At 41.9% G+C, this 27,974-nt stretch overlaps 1 protein-coding gene across 5 annotated transcripts in view; it reads left to right on the plus strand.

Annotated features, from left to right (window-relative positions):
* SCN8A (sodium voltage-gated channel alpha subunit 8) overlaps window positions 1-27,974 on the plus strand; it is a 177,551-nt gene that overhangs the window by 35,677 nt on the left and 113,900 nt on the right. For all 5 annotated transcript variants that reach the window (XM_049694090.1, XM_049694089.1, XM_049694093.1 and 2 more), the window contains exon 2: window positions 23,594-23,923. In XM_049694090.1, the coding sequence (XP_049550047.1) occupies window positions 23,648-23,923 (276 nt within the window). In that variant the 5' untranslated portion in view covers window positions 23,594-23,647. The remainder of the gene's footprint in view (window positions 1-23,593; window positions 23,924-27,974) is intronic.

The raw sequence follows: 27,974 nt of genomic DNA on the forward strand, positions 1-27,974 counted from the left end.
GAAAGTACATCCATGGAAATTATGGACGATATAATTACTCAAGCTGATTCACACCCAAGATGTGAGAAGTGACATCCTGATCCTTGTTCAAACGAAATAAAATACCCCTGAAATATTTCAGTGCTCTTGGGTGGTAAAGACCTTGGTTTTAAAGTCTCATTTAAAGAGATTGTGCTTCCAGCCACTCAGGATTCTGGGCCTGACTCACAAGAGAGCCAGCCCGGTGCTGAGTCACTTAGCCAGCTTCATTCATTGATCATGTGCTTGTGCACAGCTTGTTTGCAAGGTGGGAGAGAATCACTATTTCCAAATGTTCCTTCCTGAGGTAGCATGATCCAGAAGTGAACCGAGAGACAGGATGCTGGAGTTCTATTCTTGGCCCAGCCATGCACCTTCAGCAAGATACATCCCTCTCCCCCCCCACCCCCACCGTGTTAATATGGAAGGATTAGGGAAATAGGTAAAACCAGCACCACAGATGAGATAGAAGACTTTTTTTTTACATAAAATGGTTTTCCCAGCAAGATTATGAGGCAGCATGGCCCCCTACCCTGTGACTCCTGGTTGGCCAGCCTTTGTCACCACCCTTGCTCAAGTAACTTACCATAGCCTCCGCTTTTCTTTCTTTCAAGCTTTTTTTTAAAAAATTAATTTATTTTATCTATTTTTGACTGCGTTGGGTCTTTGTTGCTGTGCACAGGCTTTCTCTAGTTGTGGCGAGCGGGGGCTATTCTTTGTTGCGGTGCGCGGGCTTCTCGTTGCGGTGGCTTCTCTTGTTGCGGAGCATGGGCTCTAGGTGCGCGGGCTTCAGTAGTTGTGGCACGCGGGCTCAGTAGTTGTGGCTTGCGGGCTCTGGAGCGCAGGCTCAATCGTTGTGGCACACGGGAGTAGTTGCTGTGCGCAGCATGTGGGCTCTTCCCAGGCCAGGGGTCGAACCCGCGTCGCCTGCATTGGCAGGCGGATTCTTAACCACTGCACCACCAGGGAAGCCCTCCACTTTTAAAGTAAGGAGGAATTTCTCCTCCAAGGTGAACCCCAGCATTCCTAGTCTTTGTTCTTTTTCAAACCAGTCATGCCTGTTTGCCGCGGGACTCACTGCATTGTGCTTGGATACATTCATCTGTTTTAAAAAGCACAAACGATTTTTCTGTTAAGTGGGGGAATTATTTCAGAACAGTTTACGGAGAAAGTTCGTCCTAGGTGTGTGGCCTCAGGTTACTGAAATCAGCTTGACCCCGTGTAAAGTATTGTTGGCTTCTTTGGGGGCTCCCTAGTTCCCCTCTAGGTCTACTGCTTGCATAACTGTCTCTCTTGCTTGTGTGCTCTTGTGTCAACCTCCATCCTAAACATAGTTATACCTTTCACCTCTTCTGATTCCTGGAGAAGTAAAACCTTTTCTACCTGGGCCTCAGATACTGTCTACTCCGTGGCATCCTAACCTCAATATGTTGGTATCTCTAAACTTCGCCCACAGAATTCTTTTATTTTTAATATGAAATGGTTTAAGCATACAGAAAAACATAGAGAATAATATAATATTTGCTTTAGGTCTCTTTCTGAATGTCAGAAATCATCATGGGTTCACCCGAAGCCCAGAATCGCCGTGTGCGCCCCCCTCCCCAACTCTTTTGAACAAACCTTCTTTGCAGAGCGCTTAGCCTCCCTGTAGGAGGTCTGCCTTACAAAACCTATATTCATTGTTCTGTTTCCTCAAGTGCGTTCACAGCTCCCCTCCCCATCCTTTGCTGTGACCTTGGGCAAATCGCTTTACCTCTCTGAGCTTTATATTTCTCTTCTCTAAAATGTGAATAATAGCAGCACCTGCCGTCGCCAAGTTATTTTGAGAATCAAATGCAGTAACGTATGTGGAGGTCGTTTGTAAAGCTCTGTGTTACATGTGGCATCAGTCATCTGGACAGAGAACCCACAGCGATGTTTTCCAAGGCTGTGGGAGGGGGAGCGGAGGAAAGGAGATTGCCGAGGGAAGCGGTATATCAGAATTCCCAAGGGCTGTTTCAAACTCTAACATATCTACTTTACACTTGGATGTGTTTACACACGTATGTACATACGCACAGATGAGAGTTAGAACTACTTGGAAGGCAGAGACCAAGGGGAAATCATCTCTGTATTCCCTTCTATCATTTTCAAGGTTCTGAGCTTTTTTCTGACCTATCTCCCACATTGTTTTGCTGTGGAACGTCCACTTAAAAAAAGTCATTTTCTTAGTTTCCGTTTGCTCAAAAATCACATTTTCAATGAGAATCTTCATCAACTGTTTGGCTAAGGAGGTTTGCTTTTACCAATATGCTTTGCAAAATTTCTGTTACCGATTCTTTTTTTTTTTTTTTTTTTTTTTTTGCGGTACGCGGGCCTCTCACTGCTGTGGCCTTTCCCGTTGTGGAGCACAGGCTCCGGACGCGCAGGGCCAGCGGCCATGGCTCACGGGCCCAGCCGCTCCGCGGCACGTGAGATCCTCCCGGACCGGGGCATGAACCCGCGTCCCCTGCATCGGCAGGCGGACTCCCAACCACTACGCCACCAGGGAAACCACTGTTACCGATTCTTTATGGCCCCAGAATACGTCTTTCTCTCCTTTGTTCTTTATTTCTCCTGCTGAATGTAGTCTGAAGAGAGTTCTCCTGGTAAGAGTTAAGGATGCCTCAACAATTCCTTCATAGCGCATTAAACTGAAGATAGTCAGGTGTAACTACTGTTTAACCATTTCTGTGCCACTGTGTGCAGGCTGTCTTTATAGATCCTGGTCGGCGCTCATTGTCTTGAGGCGTCCACATTTACTAAATTATGATACCCTGGCCCAAACCAGAGAAGGGATACTTGGGTGAAGGTATTCCTGAATAATTGTATTGAAGGACTATTCAGTTTTATTATTTAAAACGTTTAAGATTCAAGTGTAGAAATTAAAAATGCGTATACTCTAGAACCCAGTAATCGAACTCCTAAGTATATATATACCCAAGCGAAACTTTCTCACGTGAGCACATGGCGGCCTGGACAAGAATGTTTATGGTAGTGTTGTTGACAATAGTGCAAAATTGTTAGTAACAAAGATTCATCAATAGGAGAGTAAATAAATTGTGGTATAGTCAAACAATGACCCACTACTATGAAGCTGTGAAAATGCATGAATTAGCAGAAAATATGTCAGAAGGAATAAATGTCAGCCATAATGTGGAACGGAAAAATGCAAGTTTCAGGATATGATCAATATTTCGCATTTATACAAAGTTTCAGAACATGCAAAACAGTCCTTTATGTTATAAATGGATACACTGTTTATGTGGTAATAATATAAAAAGTGCAAGAATTTGAAAAACACCTAATTCAAAATAGTGGTTTCTTTTGAGGAGGGAAGAGAGGTATTGTATGGAAAAGAATACACAGGGGGCTTCAGTTGTATCTGTAAAGTTCTGTTACTATCTATATGTTTTTGTTGTTGTTGTTGTTTTTTGGCTGCAGCATGCAGGATCTTAGTTTCCACCAGGTATCGAGCCCATGCCCCCTGGTGTGGAAGCGAGGAGTCCTGACCACTGGACTGCCAGGGAATTCCCTGTGTGTTCTTTTAATACCTGAAATATTTCATAAAATAAGTCAACTGTAATAAAAAGAATTCAAAATGTATGTTTTAGTTCATTTAGGTTGCTATAACAGAATACCATAGTCTCGGTGACTTATAAACAACAGACATTGATTTCTCAGTTCTAGAGGCTGGGAAGTCCAAGGTCAAGGTGCTAGCAGATTCAGGTCTGGTGGGCACCTGCTTCCTGGTTCATAGAAGGCAGTCTTTTCACTGTGTCTTCCTGTGTGGAAGGGGCGAGGGAGCTCTCTGGGGTTTCTTTTATAAGGGACTCTTACCTTTTGTAATTCAACATATGAATTTTGGGAGGACACAGATATCTTATAGCAATGTATATAAAATATGACCCTCAACTTTGTAAAATTACGGACAAAGGAAAGAACGTGGAAGGATTTAATAGTCATTCATCTCTAGACGGTTTTCATTTTCTATATTTTCCTATTTTTCGAGTTTTCTGTAGGAAAAACGATAATAAATATTACTCATTTAATATTTATTTAAGAGATCACAGGATATCAAAATAAGGCAGTAAAGTAGTATTGGCAGCCACTCAGAGTTTTTCTCCAATCTGGACCTGAGACTATTTTACTAGCTGTAATTTTCAAACACTTTAATTTGATGAGTGCTTTACTGTTCTGTTTGCATTAAAAAATTTTTTTTTCTTAAAGAATTGGGTTTAGAGGAAAAAGCTGCTAGGATTTTTAAAGCCGAAGAATGCTATTTAATATTATGTAAAATCATGTTAAGACAAATAATGATTTTCAAAGACTGTCAGCATGGTTAACAAGTTAGCCACTTCCTAGTTTGAAGAAATTCTCATAGAGTTGAAGACAGGCTGGATCAGACTGCAGAGAAATAAACTTAATTTTAAGCTCTTTTCTGTTTGTCTTGTCCCTAGGACTTCACATTTCACATGTTCATAGAACAAACTACCTTTTCTTCTCACCTTAGGTATTACTTTTATAGGAAACGCTACCTCTACCCCCTCCCCACCCACACCCATCTGCTCCTCATTCTGGGTTATCCTTAATCCTGTCGTGTCACTGCATTGTAATTGGCTGATAATCTGTCTATCTCTACTGGGGTTTAAGCTCCACAGGATGGGATACAGATATTTTGTTCACTGTTCAATTAATCCCCAGTATCTAGCACAATGTCCAGCACATAGAAAGCACTGGTAATGCTTGAATTAATGAATAAATTGAATGAATCAATTAATGAAAATGTCGCAACTGAAGGGGACATTCTGGAAACTGAGCCATTTGATAGGAAACTTTATTATTATTTTTTTGAATTTTATTTTATTTATTTTTTTGTACAGCATGTTCTTATTAGTCATCCATTTCATACACATCAGTGTATACATGTCAATCCCAATCTCCCAATTCATCTCACCACCACCCCCCCAACTCTGATAAGAAACTTTAAACTAGGGTTTTCTACTCATAGGTACAAGAGAAGTCATTAGGTTGAGTAATAAGAATTCCAGAATTCTCTCTGGAACTTTTTTTTAAAAAAATAAATTATTTATTTATTTTTTATGGCTGTGTTAGGTCCTCATTGCTGCGCGCGGGCTTTCTATAGTTGCGGCGAGCCGGGGCTACTCTTAGTTGTGGTGCGCAGGCTTCTCGTTGCGGTGGCTTCTCTTGTTATGGAGTGCAGGCTCTAGGCGCGCGGGCTTGCTTCAGTAGTTGTGGCACGTGGGCTTCAGTAGTTGTGGCTCATGGGCTCTAGCGCACAGGCTCAGTAGTTGTGGCTCACGGGCTTAGTTGCTCCGCCACATGTGGGATCTTCCCGGACCAGGGCATGAACCCACGTCCCTTGCATTGGGAGGCAGATTCTTAACCACTGCGCCATCAGGGAAGCCCCTGTCTGAACTTTTAAGTGGGGAAACGAAAAGCCAGAGTTTTAAATGCTATTGCCTTACTAGACATAATGAATGAGGAAGTAGTGAAATGAAGAAAGTATACCTAGGATTGAAATAAATAATGATTTAAAAAAGTTTTAATTGGTTCCTCCTTCATCTTATCTGATTTTAAGTGCTGTTTTAAGATATTGTTTTAAATGGTATGGTTTCTTTTTTGTTTTCTTCTTGGTTTCTTAATATTAGATAATTTCTTTAATCATCATTTATAAAAACTTCATATTGAAATGTAGCATGCATATAGAAAAATGCGGAAACCATGACTGTACGCTTGGTAAGTTTTCAGTGAACATACCTCTGTAACCAGTAAGCCAGAAGTCTCCTCCTGCCTCTTCTACCTTTCCCCAATGGAGCTACTATCCTGAGTCTTCATTCTTTTTAATAATACAGTTTTTATAGACTACTTCAACCTGTCATACTCCTATTAATATCAGGAGTAAGTCAGCCAGTTGGGTCCGACTATTCAGATCGTTGCCATCTTCCATCTAGTGGTCTGAATGAAGGCATGGCAGCTTCTGCCCAAAGAAGATGCTTCATTTTATTGACAATGAATGCCACATTCCCGAGCCATCACTTAACTTTTATCACAGAGATCTTGGACTATGGGTATGTGGAAAGGTGATTAATAGAAGGTTAGTTATATAGTCGATTTTTGAGCCCTGGTTCTCTTGGATATTGACGACCTCGAGACTTTTGGATGCATTATTTAAAAGGTATTGGAGTCAGTTTGCTTCCCAGCATAGCCGTTGTCTTAGGACAAAAACTGAATCTCATTCTTTCATTTATGCCACAATTATCTGACATCCCACTGTATTCCTCTTTGTGGGCAAAGCACAAGGCAAAGGCATTCGGAGGATGCAGTGATTAATAAGCATGATCTTGCCCTTGAGTTACTTACGATCAGGTTGGGAAAATGAAACACAGAAACATAAAACTTCCAGTAGTATTTTAGGAGTGATACAAAATACTGAGGGGAGGGTGAGATTGTTTTTGACTAGGGGAATATGAACAGCTATCCCAAGCAAGGATAGGTAAGGTAGCATTCCAGGCAAAAGGAGTGGTACAACCACAGGTGTGGGAATGGAAAAGCACAGAAGGAGTGAGGAGTGGTGTTATGGAGCATGAGATACAAGTGGAGAATGGCTATTAATAGGCTGAAAAGGACCCTGAGTGCTCATTTAAGGATTTGAAACTTTAATCAAAAGCCGTGGAGAGTCTGAAGGTTTCTGAGCAGAAGGGAGCCATGGCCATCAAACCTAAACTTCATACCAGTTTCCAAGTGTATCCACCAGTTTAGAATTACTGTACTGTCCAGAGGTTGCATGGGTTGTGCTGGCTGAAAGGATTCATTTGTCGTCAGTGCGGCGGTTAGCAATAGTTAAGGCACCATAACAAACGTGAACAATTTTCTGCTTTGATTTTTCCTACAGGATTTTTTGCTAGTCGCATCATCTCTGAGAAGATGAGAGCGAGAACTTTGAACGTTGTAGGGGAAAGCATAAGATTAATTTTTGTTAATGCTTTACAAATGAGATTAGAAATAGAGTTCTCATCTTGTTATCACTGTGCCCGTCCCATTATAACATTCTTTTCCTGAATGAGGAACATCAACCTACAGAAAAGCGCACTGGATGCAGAGTCATATCCTGAGTCTAAGTCCTGGCTCTGCTACCTGCTATCTTTGTGACCCTGAAGATGTCACTTAACCTCTGTGAGCCTGTCATAGGGTGGTTGTGGGATTTCAGTTGGAAAGTAGTTGTGAAAGCATTACTAACAGTATTGGGATGCATGTTGCTGTGCTATATATTCGGAGATGATGTTCATGGATGCTTCTGAAAAGACTGTCTACATCACGTCCACAGTGCCTAGAGGCAGTGTGTTGTCATAGAAAAGCACTGGGGTAGAAAGCAGCCCACACCCTGCCACTTGCCGGTGTAACTCAGATGTAACTGTCTGCTTTTGTAAGCTACCTTGCTTTTGTCTTAATGCACCATAAAAACAAAACAGAACAGCAACAGAAACAAAACACCCTCAAATTCGCCTCCGAAAGACTTAATGAGTAATGGGTGTCTTCAGTGCATGATTCTTGAAGAGATTAGCAAAGCGTGTTGGGCATTAAACTGCTAGACTTCCTGAAGAGTATTCTTTAGCCACTCCATACAATAGTTGCCCTCTCTCCTCTTTTTCTTTCTGTCCCCAAACTTCCCAGCTGCACTGACAGCCACCTCCAGCAGCAGCCACGTTCCCGGAGTTTTCCTTCGTGGCTTCTTTACCATCATCATTATTTAAAGAGTTTTCCCCTTTCCCTTCTTACCTATTGTTCTTTTCAGCATTAGGAAGATAGCTAGTTTTAACAGGTAAGGAATTCTCCCTCCTTAGAAAATGGATAGGGGCGCATTTAATACTTTGTCCCCGTGTCACTGGCTCTTTGAAACAAGGCAAGTCAGTTGGCCTCCCTAACCTCAAATACCTTTTCTGTGAAATTGAATCTGGCAATATTTGCTCCTTTAACCTCACAAGTGAGGCTGAGATGAGGTGAAGGATAAGAAAATGCTCTGTAAATGTTACAACCCTATACAAATATGAGGTTGCATTAATTTGTAGCCTCAGCAACTGTTTGCAGAGTTTGTCGCTCTGTCAGCTGAATCTCCTAGGATTCCTAGCAAGTCTAAAATCTTGTTCAGGAAAGATCTGTGCTGTTTTTCATCGTGGCTGACCACACCAGGTTGTTTGCTGCGATGACCTCCTAGCACTTCACGGGCAGGCTGCTGTGTATTGCTGTGTTGACGTTTGTATAACACCTCAAGAGCTCTTCGCAGATACTCTCCCATCAGCTCCTCGCGGTAACCCCGTGAGGAGGATTTCGTGAGCCCCTGGTTGAAGCGGTATCTCAGACCCCCCTGTTGTGTGTGTCTCCCTGCTTGTAGTCACCGTGTCTGAGAACCACAGCAGCTACTTGGGTGACCCATCTTCCCTTCCCCCGTACAACCTCATAGAAGTGTGAGCCGTGCTTCCGAGTTTGGTAAGTAGGTGATCTTCTAGTGACCATTTAGTGGGTCTGCCCTGCTCTTCGTTAGAGATTGATTCAGCAAGTGAAGAGCAAAAACCGTACGCGCTCCACGAGACGTCTGTGGTTCCTGTATTCCAACCTCTTAGCCACGTGCAACGCTTTGGTTCTCAATGCTGCTTGAATGCCCTAGGTCTGACCCAGTTGGGGTGTCACCTTTTTTGACCAGTGAAACAACCTGCGAGTTGCCTGAGTAGCAAAATTCCATATAAGCTGTCCATTCTTGCATCTTCTTCCTGTTTATAGAGCTTCTTTGGAGTAGGCAAGTACCTGACCTTAGTCTACAAGGGAAACCCTGTGGGCTTTGGAGGGAGGCTGCTTCCCATATGACCTTGGGAATTCATATTTTTTTATATGAGTCTCACTTTCCTCGCTTGTAAAATGAAGCTGTCAATAATACCTGCTTAATTAGGTGGTTGTGACAATTACAGGTAATGTTTATAAAATGCCTGCCAATCGATATTATAATAATCTTTATAGACATTACACCAGCTTTGCATACAGGCACATAACCACATTCATATATTCCTGCATGTACATATCAAGTGAACTTTATTAGTAAACCATCACGATCCATTGCTATAAGAGGTGTCCACTGATTCTGGAGTTCAAAGAGACCCAATAACTGTTTTGTGTAATACTTTTAGAGCCATCCTGACACTCTTCGGGAATGTCTTTGGGGCGACGTGGGCAGAGCGAGGTGGATTTCAGGCTCCCTCCCTGCTTCAACCAGAGCAGAGATGCTTTCGTGTATGTTATATATTGACATTTCATCTGAGATTTCATTTGAAAAACAAAAAAGCTTTAAAGTTTTCATCCAACTTTCTACTACCCAGTACAGGAATCTACTTTACAACACGACTGCCAAATAATGACTTAGGAGAATGTGTTCTGATATCAGTTCTCTAAGTTATGAGCTTGCCAGTGCCTGCCATATGGTAGACACCTAAGAAGTGCTTATTGAATGAATGAATTCTTGGTCACGGTTGTCGTAAGGATCAACCGAATGGTACTTGACTTCTTTTTAGCCTCTGTGTTCATTCCTTTATTCAACACATAATCATTGAATGATAGGTATTGAATCCGGACACAATTCTTTCTGATGTAAGCCTCTATACATTTAGAACCTTTGTAATTCTCTCAGCGAAGCCAACTTTGCTTAGCCTGTCAGAGTCCGGGGTAGCTAATTAGTCTATTTTTCTGGAAGCAGAGCTGAAAGGGATCTTAGAAGAGGTTCAGAGAAAGGGAAAAAGAGTGCTGATAACAAGAAGTAGTATAGTGAAATGATGAAGAACACAGACCCTGGAGCCAAACAACTTGGGTTTGAATACCACTCTGTGCCCTTGGGTAAGTTACTTCATCTCTCTGTGCTTCAGTTTTCTCACAAGTAATATGGGATGGTAATAATACCTACCTCACAGGGTTGTAGGAAGGATCAAAAGAATTATAATGAAAACTCTTAGAGCTGTGCCTAGAGCATGTAGTAAATACTCCATATTAACTATTATTATTGGTAGTATTATGATGATCATTTATTTATTGAGACCTACTTCACATGCATCGTCTCATTTAACCCTCAAATGAGGAAATGGAGGTTCCATAATATGGAATTTTTCCAAGGTCATTTAACTGACCTTGGGCAAATTCCATAATATTATGGAACCTCCATAATATAGATCTGGCTCTATAAATCATTTCACTCACCTCCCTCCTTTTATAAATAAGACCAAGGCTTGGGTAGGTGAATTGATTTATTAAGGGCCATACGGCTGGTCAGTGACAATATCTGAATTACAACATCAGTTTCTTAAGCATGGCCTAGGACTGTATCTCTTTGGGGGGTGTGGTAGAGATCCTGATCTGATGTCTTAATGTAAAAAAAAATCTCTATGGCATAGGTGATGTCAGCTGTCCACAACCATTATTTTTTTTATGTTTTTGCGGTACGCGGACCTCTCACTGTTGAGGCCTCTCCCGTTGCGGAGCACAGGCTCCGGATGTGCAGGCTCAGCAGCCATGGCTCACGGGCCCAACCGCTCCACGGCATGTGGGATCTTCCCGGACCGGGGCACAAACCCGCGTCCCCTGCATCGGCAGGCAGACTCTCAACCACTGCGCCACCAGGGAAGCCCTACAACCATTAATTTGATTGCAAATTGTCAAGCTTTATAGACGCATATGGGCTGGGGTCTTACCAATTGTGGAAAACAGAAACCTTGTAATCCTCATTATAGTCAAACACCATATTTTGAAGATGGCAAAGTTAAAGCTAGCTGTGAAATCTTGTGACTTAAGTTCTGAATTCTATATGCAATGAAAAAGGGTATATGCAGATGAAAGTAATATAACCCTGTGATGTTATTAATATTATCGTACTCCATACCTTCATCCTCAGTTGTGAAAGATAAGTCCAGCAAGCATTTCCACCATCTCTTTCTCTGCTAAGAGTGACATCGTCTGCATTCCTCAGTTGAGCTTGGCAAGTGTGCCTCTGGCTATATGCAGTCTGTAATGTAGTAGAGAATATCTACAACTCGGCTACATTTGTCTTTTGTACACATGATATATTGATACCCCTTAACTACCATTTATACCCACATTTAGATTTTTTTTTGTATCAACTGAAAAGTGAACATTATAGATAAAATGTTTCCTTCACTGACTGCCCACCACAGATGAATTTCCACAGTGATGGCATCTTTGTTCAGCAGGATTTATGCAGTGATTTGCAGAAATTGTTTTGGATTTTTATTTATTTTATGAAGGTTGTGTGGAATGGAAGAAATGAAACTGGTGATACAGATGGTATTAAGAGCTAATATTTACTGTGCCCTTTCTGCATGTTAGACACCATATTAACCCTGTGCTTTCTTTGTCTATTAGTAGGTCTCACAGTCATTATATAGTAGAGGCAAAGCTTAAAACCGTTGGATTTTTGGTCAGAGCAGTGAATCATATATATATGAGTCCAAATCGCATATTCATTGGACTTAAGCTGATTAACTGTGTATAATTATAAAGGAAAAAACAACATCAAATACGAGATTCGTTGATTCCCTCAGTTATAATTAGGAACTTTATAATGTTTGTGTGTGTACAGCTACTTCCTTCCTCCACTCCCAACATGTTCCTTCATATGGAGGGATTTTCCTGTTCCCACCACGCCCAATAAATGCTTATGGGAGATGGTATAAAGTGAGAGTTTCTCATCCAGGCTCTAGAGTAGTACCTAGAAGCCTGTCTTAGATACTGGAGATAAAATATGGCTTCCTAAACATTTTGGTCTTCCCTTAGAGTGGGAACACCTATTAATTGACATTTCTTTTCTCAGTGTCAAGCATATGTCAGTAGTTTAGTTCTCTGGAATACACGGAGACAATCTAGTGGAAAATAAGACAACATCTGCTGTCTCTTTAGACAATTGCGTGGGGTTGCGTGGAGATGGGAGGAAGGGACCACATAGGTGAGAGGGGAATCTCAATATTACTGTGAAAGAAATGCATAGGAAATTGAGGGTAAAATCTAATGGGTATGTTGGAATTGAGGCAGAAAGAAGTGGAGAACCACAGATCACAGAAATGAAACCCTTCTCAGCTGTAAAGCAATAGGCAAGAAAAATTGTTTGCATCGTAACTTGAATCAGGAGACTAGTGAAGAGAATGGCAATAGGTGGGAGGGTGGGGGAACAACCAGAGCCTACAAAGGGATAGAAAGGGGAAAGGCTCCTGTACCTTGTGGAAGAAATAAGAGGAACATGGAAAGCCAGTTAAATTTGAAAAAAAGAAAATTGGTGATGGGGGATAGGTGATAAAATTGAGGGAAAATGTGACTTGTGGTGTCCGCAGGGCCAGGGAGATGGAAGTCTAATGACCTCTTGATTGGGCTGTATATTGAGTAGCAGATGGAAGACTAGGCTTGATAGTTGCATGGATACATAGACAAGGTGGAAACCTATCTTCATTTTGGGCTGATGGGACCTGCTCAGAGAAGCTTCTAGATCCATGTAAAAATCATTATAATCATTGGTTTTGACTTCACTTAAAAGCATTTTTAGATCAAAATATTCAAGTACTCAACGTGTAGGTGCTTCACACGTACCTCCAGATAGAGTTACTTGCTTATCATGGTTAATCTTAAATTTATATCCATATTAGCCCTCTTTCAAAATATTCTATAAACACATCCTTCAAAGGGTATCTGCAGGAAGACAGATGTAAATCAACCAAGAGTGACTATCTCAGAGGATTAAGAAGAGCCCAGTTATTGAGAATCAGAGGCAAATAGCTCAGCTTTGGAAAAGTTGGGTGGGTGTGAGGCTTAAGAAGAACGAACTTTGAAGTGGCCTCATGAGGTGGAAAGCCAGTGAGACAGAAGAATGCGCAGGACCGCTGTCAGTTAGCGCAGGTGCTGACACGCATCAGGGTGAGGATGGGCCATAGCATCTTGCAGGAGGGAGAGCCAGATTTCAATGTTATCGAGAGACAGCAATTTTTAATGTTTCAAATGAGTAAAATTAAGATTTGACAAAATTGTTTTTATTTCAGTTTCTAGAGCTGTTATATGATTTTCCAAAATGAAATCTGTAAGTGACAAAGTAGAAAATTGGCAGCCTAGAATCTAGTTGTCACTGGAGGAAGGAGGGGCCCAGGGAGTGGGGACAGTGTAAACTCTATCCATCTGGCTGCATTTCTCTCTTCTCCTGTGATGAGAGCCGCCCACCTTCCTCCCAGTGCACTGCTGTTCCTCTGGCTAATTCCAAATGAGCTATGTATCAACATGCAGAGACTGGCTGGCAGTCCTCAGAGTCTAGCTGTAGTTCTATACAAAGCTGCCTCTCTCCTTTTAGTTCTTGTCGTTAAGTCTCTCCCTTGAACTTCAGGACCACGTGTCTACTGCCTATTCAGAATCTCCATTTGGATGTACCAAAGCAACTCAGAAGTGAAGTCATAACCGTAAACGCCAGAGCTGTGCATCACATCTTATTCCCTGTCTCTGAGTTTTACTACCTTGCATCCATTGCCCACAGCAAAAATCTGGGCCTCTTTCTTGATTTTCCTTCTACCTTCCCTCCCACTTCAGTTAGTCGACATTCCGTTCTGTACATCATCCCTATTGCTGCTGCCTGGTTCAGGCCATCACTTCCTCTCAACTGAATTGCTACAACGGTCTCTTTACACTGTAGCCAGAATAATCTTCCTAAAGTGTAACTTTGATCAAGTCATTCAGACCTTCGGTATCTCCTTATTGCCTTCAGGATAAAATCAGAACCACTTGCCATGATAATGACTTTGCCCCCCTGATGAGGCACCTGTTTACCTGTTAGTTAATTTTGTAAAGACCACTTACACCTAACTGTTTGCAGTCCCTTAGGGGCTTGATCTCCCTTGTCTGTGGTCTTCTGTGTGTGCTATATTTTCTTCCTGCAGAGCTCTCTCCATTTTCCTGCCACCTTGTACTTCACCAGCTTCAGGCTTTAGCTAAGATGTCGCTTTCTTCAGGAAACCTTCCCTGATCTCCCCGATTAGGTGTCTTGCTTGTATCTGTCTGTCGAAGCCCGTTTTACTTTACTGGATTTATCATTACTGTACTTTGCCTGTTTATTTGTCTTCCACTCCCAGAAGACTTTAAAGGTCCCTAAAGGCAAGGAGCTATACTGATCGTGAGTACAGTTTCTGGCATATAGTAGGGACACAGTAATGCTTCAGTTTTTTTCTCTTTAAATAAGTTGTGGTAAAATATACATAATATAAAATTTTCCTTTTTAACCATTTAAGTGTACACTTCAGTGGTGTTGAGTACATTCACATTGTTGTGCAACCATCACTACTGTCCATCTCCAGAACTTTTTCATCATCCCAAACTGAAACTCTGTACCCATTAAACAGTAACTCCCCCATTGCTCCTTCCCCCCAGCTCCTGGTAACCACTGTTCTACTTTTTGTCCCTATGCATTTGACTATAGGTACCGCATATAAGTGGAATCATACAGTATTTGTCCTTTTGTGTCTGGTTTATCTCACTTAGCATAATGTCTTCAAGGTTGATCCATGTTGTAGCATATGTCAGAATTTCCTTCCCATTTAAGGCTGAATAATATTCCATTGTATGTATATAGCACATTTTATTTATCCATTCATCTGTCTGTTGGTATTTGGGTTGATTCCGCCTTTTCGCTATTGTGAATAATGCTGCTGTGAGCATGGGTGTACAAATATCTGTTTGAGTCCCTGCTTCAAGTTCCTTTGGGTATGTACCTAAAAGTGGGATTGCTGAACCTTATGGCAATTCTGTGTTTAATTTTTTGAGGAAGCGCCGTACTGTTTTCCGTAGCAGCACAAGAGTTCCAGTTTCTCCACATTCTCCAACAGTTGTTATTTTCTGTTTTGTTTCATTTTATAATAGCCATCCTAACGAGTGTGAAGTGGTGTCTCATTGGGGTTTTGATTTCCATTTCCCTAATGATTAGTGATGTTGAGCATCTTTATATGTGGTTATTGGCCATTTGTATATCTTCTTTGGAGAATGTCTATTCAAGTCCTTTGACCATTATTTATTTATTTATTTTTAAATTTATTTGTTTATTTATTTGTTTATTTATTTATTTATGGCTGCATTGGGTCTTCGTTGCTGCCCGTAGGCTTTCTCAAGTTGCGGCGAGTGGGGGTCACTCTTCATTTGCGGTGCGTGGACTTCTCATTGTGGTGGCTTCTCTTTGTTGCAGAGCACGGGCTCTAGGTGCTCGGGCTTCAGTAGCTGTGGCCCGCGGCCTCAGTAGCTGTGGCTCGTGGGCTCTAGAGCGCAGGCTCAGTAGTTGTGGCGCACGGGCTTAGTTGCTCCACGGCGTGTGGGATCTTCCTGGACCAGGGCTCAAACCTGTGTCCCCTGCATCGGCAGGTGGATTCTTAACCACTGCACCACCCAGGAAGTCCTGACCATTTTTTAAATTAGATTTTTTTTTGGTTGTTGTTGTTTTTGTTGTTGTAGGAATTCTTTATATATTCTGAGTATTAATCCCTTATGAAATACATGATTTGCAAATATTTTGTCTCATTCTGTGGGTTGCCTTTTCACTCTCTTGATAGTGTCCTTTGATGCAGAAAAGTTTTTAATTTTGATGATGTGCAATATATCTATTTTTTCTTTTATTTCTGTGCTTTTGGTGTCATATGCAAGAAATCATTGCCAGCTCCAATTTCGTGAAGCTTTTCCCCTATGTTTTCTTCTAAGAATTTTATAATTTTAGCTCTTACATTTAGATATTTGATCCATTTTGAGTTAATTTTTGTATACGGTATAATAAGGTAAGAGTCCAACTTCATTCTTTCACATTGGGTATCCGATCTTCCCAGCGCCATTGGTTGAAGACTGTTCTTTCCCCCATTGAATGGCCTTGGCACCCTTTTTGAAAATCATTGACCGTATATGTGAGGATTTGTTTCTCGGCTCTCTAATGTATTCCATTGGTCTGTATGTCTGTCTTTATGCCAGTACCACACTGCTTTGGTTAGTGTATCTTTGTAGTAATTTTTGATATCAGAAAATATGAGTCCTCCAACTTGTTCTTTTTTAAGTCTGACAAGTTTTTAATACTACTTGCTATTTGATCCTCCTTCTAACATTTTTTGTGTACCCCCGCCTATAGTGTTTCCCTTAACAACTCCTCCTAGATGACTTCTCTTCCTTCATCTTCATCATAACCTCACTCCAGTGCCCGTTTTCTTTCCCTCTTCCACCCCCTTTTCCTTAATTTAGAGTCATCTTTAGTGTGTTCAAGCCACAACTGACATTTTAAGGCCTTAATACGCCTGGGTGACCAACAGAAGGGAGCCCTAATCATCGATTTCTCCCAACTTTGAGTCTGGTTCAATCTCTTTCAGAATTCTCAGGGCTAAAAGTCACATTTATTGTTATGATGGATGAGGTGTATTGCCTAAGAGACTGTGTGGCATAGTGAAAAAGCATTATATTGGAGGCCAAGAGACCTGTGCCCTAGCTCTGCATCTGTCACCGATTAGCAGTTAGACAACTCAGCCTCTCTTACTTAACTTACTCTTAAATTTTCTTATCTGTAAAGTTAAGGAAAGTTGGACTAGATGGTCTCTAAATTCCTTCTAAATCTAAAAAGTTTATTTTTATTTTTAGTCCTCAGAAGGAGGAGGAATTTAAGCTGGTTTTAGAGATGAATGGAATTTAGATGAGAAAGAGAGAAAGACTTCGGGAGATTTAAAATAAGAAAATGAAAGTGTGTTTAGGAGTCAACGAAAACAACGGTGACCATTTATTAAGTGATGCTGGGTCAATTGGAGACCCACGTAGAAAAAAAAATGAACCTCGACCTCTATCTCGCACAATATTCAAAAATCAGGTCCAGATTATATGAAGTCTAAATAAGAAAGGTAAAACAAAAAAGCTTCTAGAAGAAAATTTAGGCTAATAGCTGCATGACTTTGGGATAAACAAAGATCTCTTTATAACAACAACAACAAAAAACATGAAAGGGAAGGTTGATAGATTGGATTTCAGTAAAATTAAGAACTACTTTTTATCAAAAGACACCATTAAGAAAGTAAAAAGGAGAAAAATATTTGAAATATATCTGACAAAAGACTTGTATGGGGAATGTGCAAAGAGCTCCGACAGATCAATAAGAAAATGCAGATGACTCTAGAAAAAAGTGCACACAGATTGAAACTGGCGTTCCACAAAGGAGGATTTCTAGATGGGCAGTAAACGTATGAAAAGGTGCTCAGTGTCGTCAGAGAAAAGCAAATTAAAACTCCAGTGAGTTAACAAACACATGGAAAAATGCTCAACATAATTAGTCATTAGAAAAATGCAAATCAAAACCACAGTGAGATACTGCTTCACACCCACTAAGATGGCTGTTAAAAAAAATAATAATGAGGGCTTCCTGGTGGCGCAGTGGTTGGGAGTCCGCCTGCCGCTGCAGAGGACGCGGGTTCGTGCCCCGGTCCGGGAGGATCCCACATGCCGCGGAGCGGCTGGGCCCGTGAGCCATGGCTGCTGAGCCTGCGCGTCGGGAACCTGTGCTTCGCAACGGGAGAGGCCACAACAGTGAGAGGCCCGCGTAACGCAAAAAAATAATAATAATAATAATGAGAGGAAAATATATGTTGGCTAAGATGTAAAGAAATTGGAACCTTGCTTATATTGCTGGTGAGAGTGCAAAGTGGTTTAGCCTCTGTGGAAAAACAATTTGGCATTTCCTCAAAAAATAAAGCTTAGAGTTACCATGTGACCCTGCAGTTCCACTCCTACGTGTATACTTAAAAGAATTAAAAACAGGGACTAAGGGACTTCCCTGGCGGTCTAGTGGTTGGGACTTTGCCTTCCAATGCAGGGGGTGAGGGTTGGATACCTGGTCGGGGACCTGGGAGCTGGGGTCGCACACGCCTTGCAGCCGAAGAGCCAAGACATAGAACAGAGGCAGTGTTGTGGCAAGTTCAGTAAAGACTTCAGAAATGGTCCACATCAGGGCCTCCCTGGTGGCGCAGGCGGGTGAGAACCCGCCTGCCAACACAGGGTACACGGGTTCGAGCCCTGGCCCAGGAAGATCCCACGTGCCGCAGAGCAACTCAGCCCGTGCGCCACAGCTACTAAGCCTGCGCTCTAGAGCCTGCGAGCCACAACTACTGAAGCCCCCGTGCCTAGAGCCTGTGCTCTGCAACAGGAGAAGCCACCGCAACGAGAAGCCCGTGCACCGCAACGAAGAGTAGACCCCGCTCGCCGCAACTAGAGAAAGCCTGCGCACAGCAACGAAGACCCACTGCAGCCAAAAATAAATAAATAAATTTATTATTTTTTTTTAAAAAAAGGAAGAAATGGTTCACATCAAAAAAAACCAGGGACGAACTAAAATAAGTACATGTGCATGCACTGTTGACAATAGCCAAGAAGTGGAAAGACCTCCCCCCTCAGTTGTTCCTCAGTGGATGGATGAATAAACAGATCATGATACAGACATATATTGAAACATTATTCATCCATAGAAAGGAGTGAAGAACTGATACATGCTACAATGAGGATGAAAGAAGCCAAACATGAAAGGTTACATACTGTATGATTCCATTTATATGAATTTCTGGAATAGATCAATCAATAGATTATAAAGACAGAACACAGCCTGATGGGTACCAGGAGCTGGGGGGTTGGGTGGGTGCAGGGGAGAGGAATGGAGAGAAACTGGTTAACGGGTAAAGGGTTTTACTTTGGAGTGATGGAAATGTTTTGGAACTAGATAGAAGCGGTAGTTGCAGTATGTTGTGAATGTACCAATTGCCGCGGAGTTGTTCGCTTTAAAGTGGTTAATTCCACCTCGGTAAATTTTATAAACACCATGAGCTATCACTATACGTATGCTCACTAGAATGGGTAAAAATTAAGAGGGCTGTCATTTCCAAGTGTTGGTGAGGATGTAGAGCAACTGGAACCCTCTTATCTCGCTGGTAGAAGTATCACTAAAGCTAAATAAACGTATGCTCTCTTCTGAGCCCAGCATTCCACTCCTGCCTATGTGCTGGAAAGAGAAGAGCACATATGGCCACCAACAGGCGTGCACACAAAGGTACTTAGCAGCTTTCATTCATAATAGCCTGAAACTATAAACAACCTAAATGTCCAGCAAAGTAGAACGGGTAAATAAATTGTATGTTCCTACATGGAATACCACAGAGCAATAAAAAGAATGAACTGCTGCTACACACGCCAGTAAAGATGAATTTCACAAATAATGTTGAATGAAAGAAGCCAGATTTTGAAGAGTATATTTTATCTTCTGCTAAGGCCAAACTAATCTATGGTGGTAGATGTCAGAAGCGCTTTTGCTGGGCAGGGGTGGTTGTGGTGGTCTTTGACGGGGGAGCTCAAGAGAGCCATCTGGGGTGCTGGAGACATATCTTCTGTATCTTGATCTAAGTGGTGGTTACGCAGGTGTATACATATTACAAACTAATCTGTGCGCTTAAGATTCGTATACACTTTATTGTTCTACCTTTAAAAAAAATACTAGAAGGGCTTCCCTGGTGGCGCAGTGGTTGAGAGTCCGCCTGCTCATGCAGGGGACACGGGTTCGTGCCCCGGTCCAGGAAGATCCCACATGCCACGGAGCGGCTGGGCCCGTGAGCCATGGCCGCTGAGCCTGCGCGTCCAGAGCCTGTGCTCCGCAACGGGAGAGGCCACAACAGTGAGAGGCCCACGTACAGCAAAAAAAAAAAAAAAAAAATTAAAAAAAAATACTAGAAAATTAAAACAAAAACCAGTCGCCAGAGTAGATGTTCTTGCAGGGAAGCAGTAGAAAAGCATGTTTGTGAAGTATAAGGTTGTAGATGAATATCTGAGAAGTGTAAGGTTGTAGAAAGCCTTGAATGACAGTGAAATGGCAGAAGTCTGGATTCTTTTCTGTAACTCCAGTAACTTCGAGGGAGGAAAATGACAAAATGGAAGCAGATTTTTTAGGGAAACGGATCTTTGGAGATGTGCCTGGTGGGCTGAGGACTGGTCCACAGGTGGGAGGCTATTGCAGTAGGACCTGAATTAGGTTGAAAATGGAAACTCTGAAGGAAGAAGAACTAGTGAGGCTGGTGACTGGTTGGGCAAGGACAGCAAAGGATGACGGGGCAAAGATGACTGAAGGTCCACGCTAGATGGCTGGAAAAACGATGGTCCCCATCACAGAATTAAGAAAGCCAAGTGGAGGACTCCGTCTTGGAAGCGAAAAGATGAGTGGTTTTAAATGCTTTAATTGTGAAGTGGTGACAGGCAGTTGTGGGGCTCAGAAGAGCAATCAGGGCTGATGATAGAAATCTGAAAATCACCCACATACAGATTATTTTGAGTAGATGAGATTCCTAAAAGGAGGAGTGATGCAGAGAGATTGCAGAAAACCAGCCCTTACAGAAGAAAAAGGTGGTAGGGGAAGAACCAGGATAGAACCAGGGTATCAGAAGAGAACCAGAATCGCTTAAGCCAAATGAAGAGAGAGTGGGGGGGGGATGAAGATGTAAAGGGAGAAAATACAGAAGTAGGAGAGGAAAAGTGAAGATTGAGAATGTGTTGGAGACCCGTGATCGTTGAGGGAACCTGGAGAAGGCAGGAGGAAACAAAGGCAGAGGACTTAGCCTAGGATGGCTTTACCTATGAAGAGCCCAGGTGTGTACAGTCAGGTTACAAGACTTTGTCAGCATCTGCAGTGACTTCCTCTTGCAGTATTCTCTGTCCTCTAAGTAGGGTGACCCAGGGTTGAGGATGAGTGTGGCTGTGGGAACCAAGGAGTCCCAAGTATTTGGACCAGTTATGGGTTCCAGGCATAATCGTATTCTCTGTGAGAAGAATACGAAAGAAGTTTAAGACACCACTCATGCCCCTAGGGATTTATATGGTGCAGTTAGACAATGACTGAGAGCCAAAGCCAGTGTGAATAAGATGTCTTGAACCCTGACTTTGTCATTTGCTAGCTGTGTAACTTTGGCCAAGCTCCGTTAGGACTCTGTGCCTCTTCTTCCTCATCTGTTAAAAGGGGATAATAATAATATCTACCTCATAGGCTGTTCTGGAGATTAAACGAGTTAATACAAACAAGGCGCTTGGAACAATACCTGAAACATAGCAAGTATGTGATAAGTGCTAGCTAAGAGATCACGATAAAGCTGTAGGAGTTCACAAGGGGAAAATAATTCGTAAGGGCTGGAGCTGATGGGAAGATTCTTCGGAGGAGTAGGGATTTACGGGAGGCAGTTCAGGGACTGATAAGAGGAAAGGAATTTTAGGTTTGGGGGAAACAGTGGGAGTAAAGTCTTAGATCAGTAAAACCATTGGCATTTGCGTGCGGTTTACTTGAACCAGACTGTTCCTGTTGCGGAGTAGTGGGAGTCAGGCTGGGACAGGCAGAGGGGTAACTGATATTTGTCAGAATAAAAGAAGTCTGGGTTGGGGGAGTCAGAGCTCTTTGTGTGTTTTTTCCTGGCCCTGTGACTTTGGGCACGTTACCTCATCTCTTCAGACTGCAAGTTTCCCAATTCTTAAAATGAAGTGCACTGGATCTATAAAGTCCCTCGCAGCTCTAGAATCGCATGCCTCACACATGAAAAGGATTTCTTCGACCCCATCGTCTGAGGAATGGTGTTTTGTGTGTGTGCAGCATGGAGCTGACTTGCGGTTCTGGCCTCGTCAGTGCCAGGCTGTAACCGAGTGAGCTGATGAGCCCATGTGGATACCACACACTGCCTTTCGCAGCCATCAGCACCACTGGAAAACTCTGGGCTCTCTGCGGGGGTATTTATGCAAAGAGCCCTTGGGTATCTCACTCCCAGATTATTTAGCACCAACTCTACTACTGTTCTCTTAAGGAGCCTCAAGCTTTATGGATGCTAGCCTTGGAGTGGACCCTGAGGGCTAAGTAGGAGGGAAAGAACTGTGTTTAGCCTTTAAAAAAATGTCCCAGATCGTCTTTGTGAAGCTCATAAAACAAAAGGAAGAAGCAGCACCACGAGCGCCAGATGAACTGCCAGTGAAGCCCTAAAGCTTTCGTGGGAAGAGTCCCATTGCTTTGACATTAGGGAGCCCCCTGTTCCAAGGTGTGTGTTTCAATAACCTAGGACTCTGTATACACATAAATGAAAATGGGCTTTTCAGATACCATGCTTAGAAGTCTTTGGCTCTAGTATGGCACTACTTCAGTTTCTCTGTTTAGAAAGGAATTTGGTTTGTGATTCATTTCTCACTTCCTGTCCTTCTGGCGTGAGCCCCGCTCAGGGGCCTTTCTGCTGTCGTTCACCCTGCAGTGCTGCAGGGCTCTTGCATCAGAGGAAGGTCTCTAAGATTCCTCTCCCATTTGCTTTTCCTGTTGCTGAGTGGGAGGTACGTAGAGCAATAGGTGCCCTCTCCGTGAAGAAAAGCGCTTTGTGTTTGTCCCTGGCACGAGCTTGGTCATCAGAGCAGGTACTTCTGGACTTTTATACTGGATGGATTTTACAAACCTTGGTGAATTGAAAAAGAACTTGAAACAGAAGAGCCAAAGCAAATAGAAGCATTTCTGTCTATATTTTTGTGCCTCCAAAGTTTTGAAGGGTTTAGTGTTTTCAGAAACTGAAATTTGAAAAGAGAGGCAGTTTACCCTTGCGTTGTCCTTGGAAAAAGAGTGTTTCTTTAGGGAGCAGAGTTCTAGGAAAGGAAGATGACTTGAGCATATAAGGATTCCAAAGCTAATAGGTGCCTCTCGGTCATGTTAAACATACCTTATTCATTTAGAATAGAAATTACTTGAGGGTATGGAATATATATATTTTTAATGTTGTCTATAAGAAAATCACTTTATTTTTTATTGAAGTATGGTTGCTATACAATATTATATAAGTTAACAGGTGTACAGTATAGTGAGTCACAATTTTTAAAGGTTACGTTCCATTTATAGTTATTATAAAATATTGGTTATATTCCCCATGTTGTACAATATATCCTTGTAGCCTGTTTTATACCTAATAGTTTGTACCTCTTAATCCCTTTATTGCCCCTCTCCTCCTTCCCTTTCCCCACCGGTAACCACTAGTTTGTTCTCTATATCTGTGTCTGCTTCTTTTTTGTTATATTCACTAGTTTTTGCTGTATTTTTAGATCCCACATATAAGTGCCGTCATACAGTATTTGTCTTTGTTTGACTTATTTCACTAAGCACAGAGGGTGTGGAATATATCTTTGTAGCTGTACGTGGTTCCTAACTGTGAGCTGCATCTAAGTCAATAATAAAAACTAGCAATTCAGGAGACTCCCATGTTCTGATCTCCTTGGCTTCTCATTCCCCTGAGGGGTGGTTATGGACATTGCCTCGTCCATTCATGCCACAGACTTTCTGAAGAGAAAAATACCCATGTCATGGGAGAAACTATGTGTTGCGAAGGTTGTGACTAAAGGTTGAGAGTGAGATGGTTTGGTCTGGCCTCTTTTTAGAGCAGCGATTGATTAATGCTGTCTGTGTTGCCGTTTCTTCCAGAGCTGACCTGTCCTGGACGCAGCATAACTAACGAAGCTGCTGCAGGATGAGAAGATGGCAGCGCGGCTGCTCGCACCACCAGGCCCTGATAGTTTCAAGCCTTTCACCCCTGAGTCACTGGCAAACATTGAGAGGCGCATTGCCGAGAGCAAACTCAAGAAACCGCCAAAGGCCGATGGCAGTCATCGGGAAGATGATGAGGACAGCAAGCCCAAGCCAAACAGTGACCTGGAAGCAGGGAAGAGTTTGCCTTTCATCTATGGGGACATCCCCCAAGGCCTGGTTGCGGTTCCCTTGGAGGACTTTGACCCATACTATTTGACGCAGAAAGTGAGTTGGAGGAGACGGAGCAGCAGCTTCAGATACCCCGCTCCTAACAGGCTCAGGGGGGATGGGGGGAAAGAGCTGTGTCTTTGCCAGAGTTTGGATAAGTACTTAGCCTTTTGTTTCAGTTCCAGTTGACGGATTCTTTTTTGGTTTAATTGCTGCTAAGGGTCATTTGTGGGTCTTGGCACTTTTCAGTCTGTTAATAAGACTTCTGGTTTTGGCTCCTTTAACTGATTTGACAGTAGAAAAAGATTGATTTAAAAAAGGGGGGGGGCTTCCCAGTTGACGCAGTGGTTGAGAGTCCGCCTGCCGATGCAGGGGACGCGGGTTCGTGCCCCGGTCCAGGAAGATCCCACATGCCGCGGAGCGGCTGGGCCTGTGAGCCATGGCTGCTGAGCCTGCGCGTCCGGAGCCTGTGCTCCGCAACGGGAGAGGCCACAACAGGGAGAGGCCTGCGTACCGCAAAAAAAAAAAAAAAAAAAAAAAAAAAAGGTGGGGGGGGCATAAATGGGAGTGTTTTAATAGAGTACAAGAAAGATGGCATAGTGAGAGACGGCACAGCCCTGTAGAATCTTGTTCACACATTCAGAATTCTATCTTTATATATAAAGATGATGTTACTATCGCAGCATCAACAGAGCCTGTTGTTAATATAATGGAGATGATGGCTTTGTCTGCTTACCTAACCCCCTTTGTGACATTAGATCATAGCCTTTGGGGACAAGAATAGAATAGAGTAAATCAAACTGGGCCAATGAGGAGACCAGGTCTGTAGCCTTGTTACACAGTTGTCTGTATTCAGTGAATACTGATTCTTACATAGAGTCAATTCTGTTATTCCTGCTAGTAAGAAGCATGAGTGAAAGAAATACCAATCTTCATTTTGCCAAGAGTTTCAAATTTCCCGGACAAATGTTTGACCAAACCTTGGGTTTCTTTCTCACGATTATCTTTTGAAACTAGGCAACAGGTAATGAAGCAGAGCCCCCAGTTAATCCGGTGGCCAAGTAATTAGCCATTGAATACTGAAGACTGACATCAGATACCATTTTAGGGAATCCCCCATTTGACAGATGTCATTTAAAGAATTAAATCCATAGGTGTTTCCAGATGAAGGGTAAAAAGGCTTTGTGTAATTATATATTAACAAATATAAAGCTTAACTAAACTGCCTTTATTAACAAAACTGTCTTATAAACTGCCGTTAACTAAATTGCCTTTTAGTCTTTCAGTTATGGAAGAAATTTCTGTTTCTTTGTCTTAATAATGGGACAGAAGTAAGACTTGAGGCGAATAGATCTCTTGATTTAGCTATAGTTGTGGAGGCATCTTAGGTCTGAATGGCAAAACTAGTTAAGACGTTGTCTACAGAAAATGGCCCTTCACCCTGGTACTTCTGTTGCAGCTCAGAACAGCTACGTAATAGGAAAAAGTAGAATCAGTAGCCTGTAACTTCCACTGGGAAATTTAGAATGTTTAAGGAACAAAACATGATATGATATAAAGAAAAGTAGACTAGAAGTAAGAAATCTTCACTCTACCGTAATTCACCATGTTTATTATTTATAGTTTCCTTCCTTAGTATGTGTATTTTTCAAGCTACCACAAATAGTTCATGGGAAGAGAAAGTAGTAGATAAAGAAAAAAAATCTCAGAACTAGTTCATGTCCTTGAGCAAGTCATTTCACCTCTCTGGGCCTAAATTTCTCATGTAGGAATTGAGAAGTTGGACAAGACTTCTAAGGATGTTTTCAAATGTCAAATTCTGGGGCTAAGTAAGTTTCCATAAACTGTCATTGATTTCCTTACTTACTTATCCTTTTTTTAAAATCTAACTATTTAATCTGGGCCTTTGCTGAATGGGGGTAGGTGGGTGAGGAAGGAGACAAGGTTTTAGCTTTCTGGGTTAGTGAGTAAGGGAACATGGAATCTTGCACTGTTTTTAAAAAAATATTTCATTGATTGTAAAATTTTGAAATATTTTAAGATATATTTCCCTCCTCTTTCCTGCCCTTGCGTCCTTAGTCTTTTTAGAGGTAAAAAGAAATAACAAAACACAGAGTTTAGGTCGTGCCTACTGAGATAAGTTTGGCCAACTGGTGTAACTTTTTCAGAAAATACTCTTATGGCAATAAGCAGATAGGTAAAGCCCTTTGGACTCTGGCCTTTCAGGTGCCTGAAACCTCTTTGCTTTTATTTGAACTATTTGTTTTTCTAACTCAGATGCAAATTAAACTTCCTTTTCTTAAGCCTGACTAATATATGAAAAATGTAGAGAGCTCTTCATTGTCAGAGCCTAGTTTTCCTTTGCTTGCCTTTTTCCCTGCTTCCCGCCTTATAGACAGCCTCTTTCCATTCCCAGTGCCTTAGATTTCGGTGCTCCTAGCTTGGGAGTGAGGACCCGCAGAGAGTGGTCTCTGGCGCTAATGGGGACTCTTCTCCGGGTTAGGCCAGCTGTTGATGGCACTCCAGTAGGGGACTGGCTCTTCATGATAGAAAATCTGACTTCAGCCTTTGGCCTCACCACAAGGGTAGATAGTTTGTGGAAAGGATAACTTTAATTGTATTCTTTAAATTCTTTTTTTTAAAAAAAAAAACCTGAAATATACCACCATGCAGAAAAATTCATAAAACATAAATGCTTAGCTTAATGATTATTAAAAGCAAACGAACACCTATGACAAGAAAGAACATTAGTAGCACTTCAAGGTATTATTTGTCTTTTTAAATAAAGCGTTTTTCAATTGATTAAAAATAATGTGCTTGTTCAAGTTCACTTGCATATCTTCACTGGCATTACTAAGACGTCTTACTAACCAGGCCTTTCACTGGGCCAAATTAGCGAGGTCTCCCCTACAAGGAAGCACGCTGGGAATCAACCCACATATTGAAATATCCTGAGAGTAGAAAGGACTTTAAGAGGACATTCCCTTCCATTTGTTTCTTAAGGGCTGCCTTAAATAATTCTTGCAAAGTAGAATTTCTTTTCTTTGCTTAATGGTACAAGTGGGTTTCTTTATTTTTTCCTCATAGGTCTTGTTTTCTACCTGATTGATCATTTTTGTGACTCTCATTTCCTTCTCTCTTTATTTTAGAGGGTGAAAGAGAACTAGTTCTCTGTTGTGGATTTCACACTGTCCAGGGACACAGGGTCATAAAACATGTGTATCACGTTTTCAAGATACCATTGCACCAGCTGGTGCTGGTTTGAGCTATCTATCCTAAGCTTCTTGGTGGTGTCCATATTGCATTTCACCTGACTTTCCCGGATGGCCCCCAGAACGATCCAGATCATCCTCTCTTTGGACTGTCTCAGAACTCCCAGTGCTACAACATTTTCCTTGCCTCTTGGTACTTTGTTCGCATGTCTCCATTCTTTGGCTTTCTTGTTTTTCGAGTGTCACCTGAAAAGAATTGAATTTACAGGACATTTAAACTTTTTAATTTATTTAATTTTTAAAATAGGTAATATATTTACATGGTTAAAAATTCAATAAAAGGTACTCAGTAAAAAAGGTATTGAGTAAAAGTCTCCCCTTTACACCTGTCTCTCCTCAGCCCACTTCCTGCCTCTCTGCCACAGGTAACCATTGTTAGTAGTATCTTCCAGAGTTTCTTTATACTGCATATGTACAACCAAAAACAAATAGGTATTTTAGGAACTTGAGCCGTCCTGAATGCCTTTGCTCTTGGTTTTCTTTCTATTTTATTAAGCCAATTGAAGTCTTAATTTTGTTATTTGTTTTCCCTTCTTTCATACTATGGAATCTTAAGTTTTATCAGGGTAAATTCTCTGTTCATTTCTCCCCTTCCACATGCTTTTTGGTAAATCAAATCAAGGACTTCTTCTCTACTGCTTGAAGTGTCTTTCTATCTTTACTACAAAATATACTCTCCAGTGCTTAATAATAACTTGTTGAATTTTAAATGGCCGTGTTTAGTCCTAAGAACTGTCTTAAGTGGGGCAACAAGAAAGTCAGTGTATTAAGTTGAAAGAAGGCCTTCAGAGTTGGCTGCTACCCTTTTTTCCTGTTTATTAAAACCAATAATTGTT

The sequence above is a fragment of the Orcinus orca genome, chromosome 11 (genome assembly GCF_937001465.1).
Source record: "Orcinus orca chromosome 11, mOrcOrc1.1, whole genome shotgun sequence".
Classification (NCBI taxonomy): Eukaryota; Metazoa; Chordata; class Mammalia; order Artiodactyla; family Delphinidae; genus Orcinus; species Orcinus orca.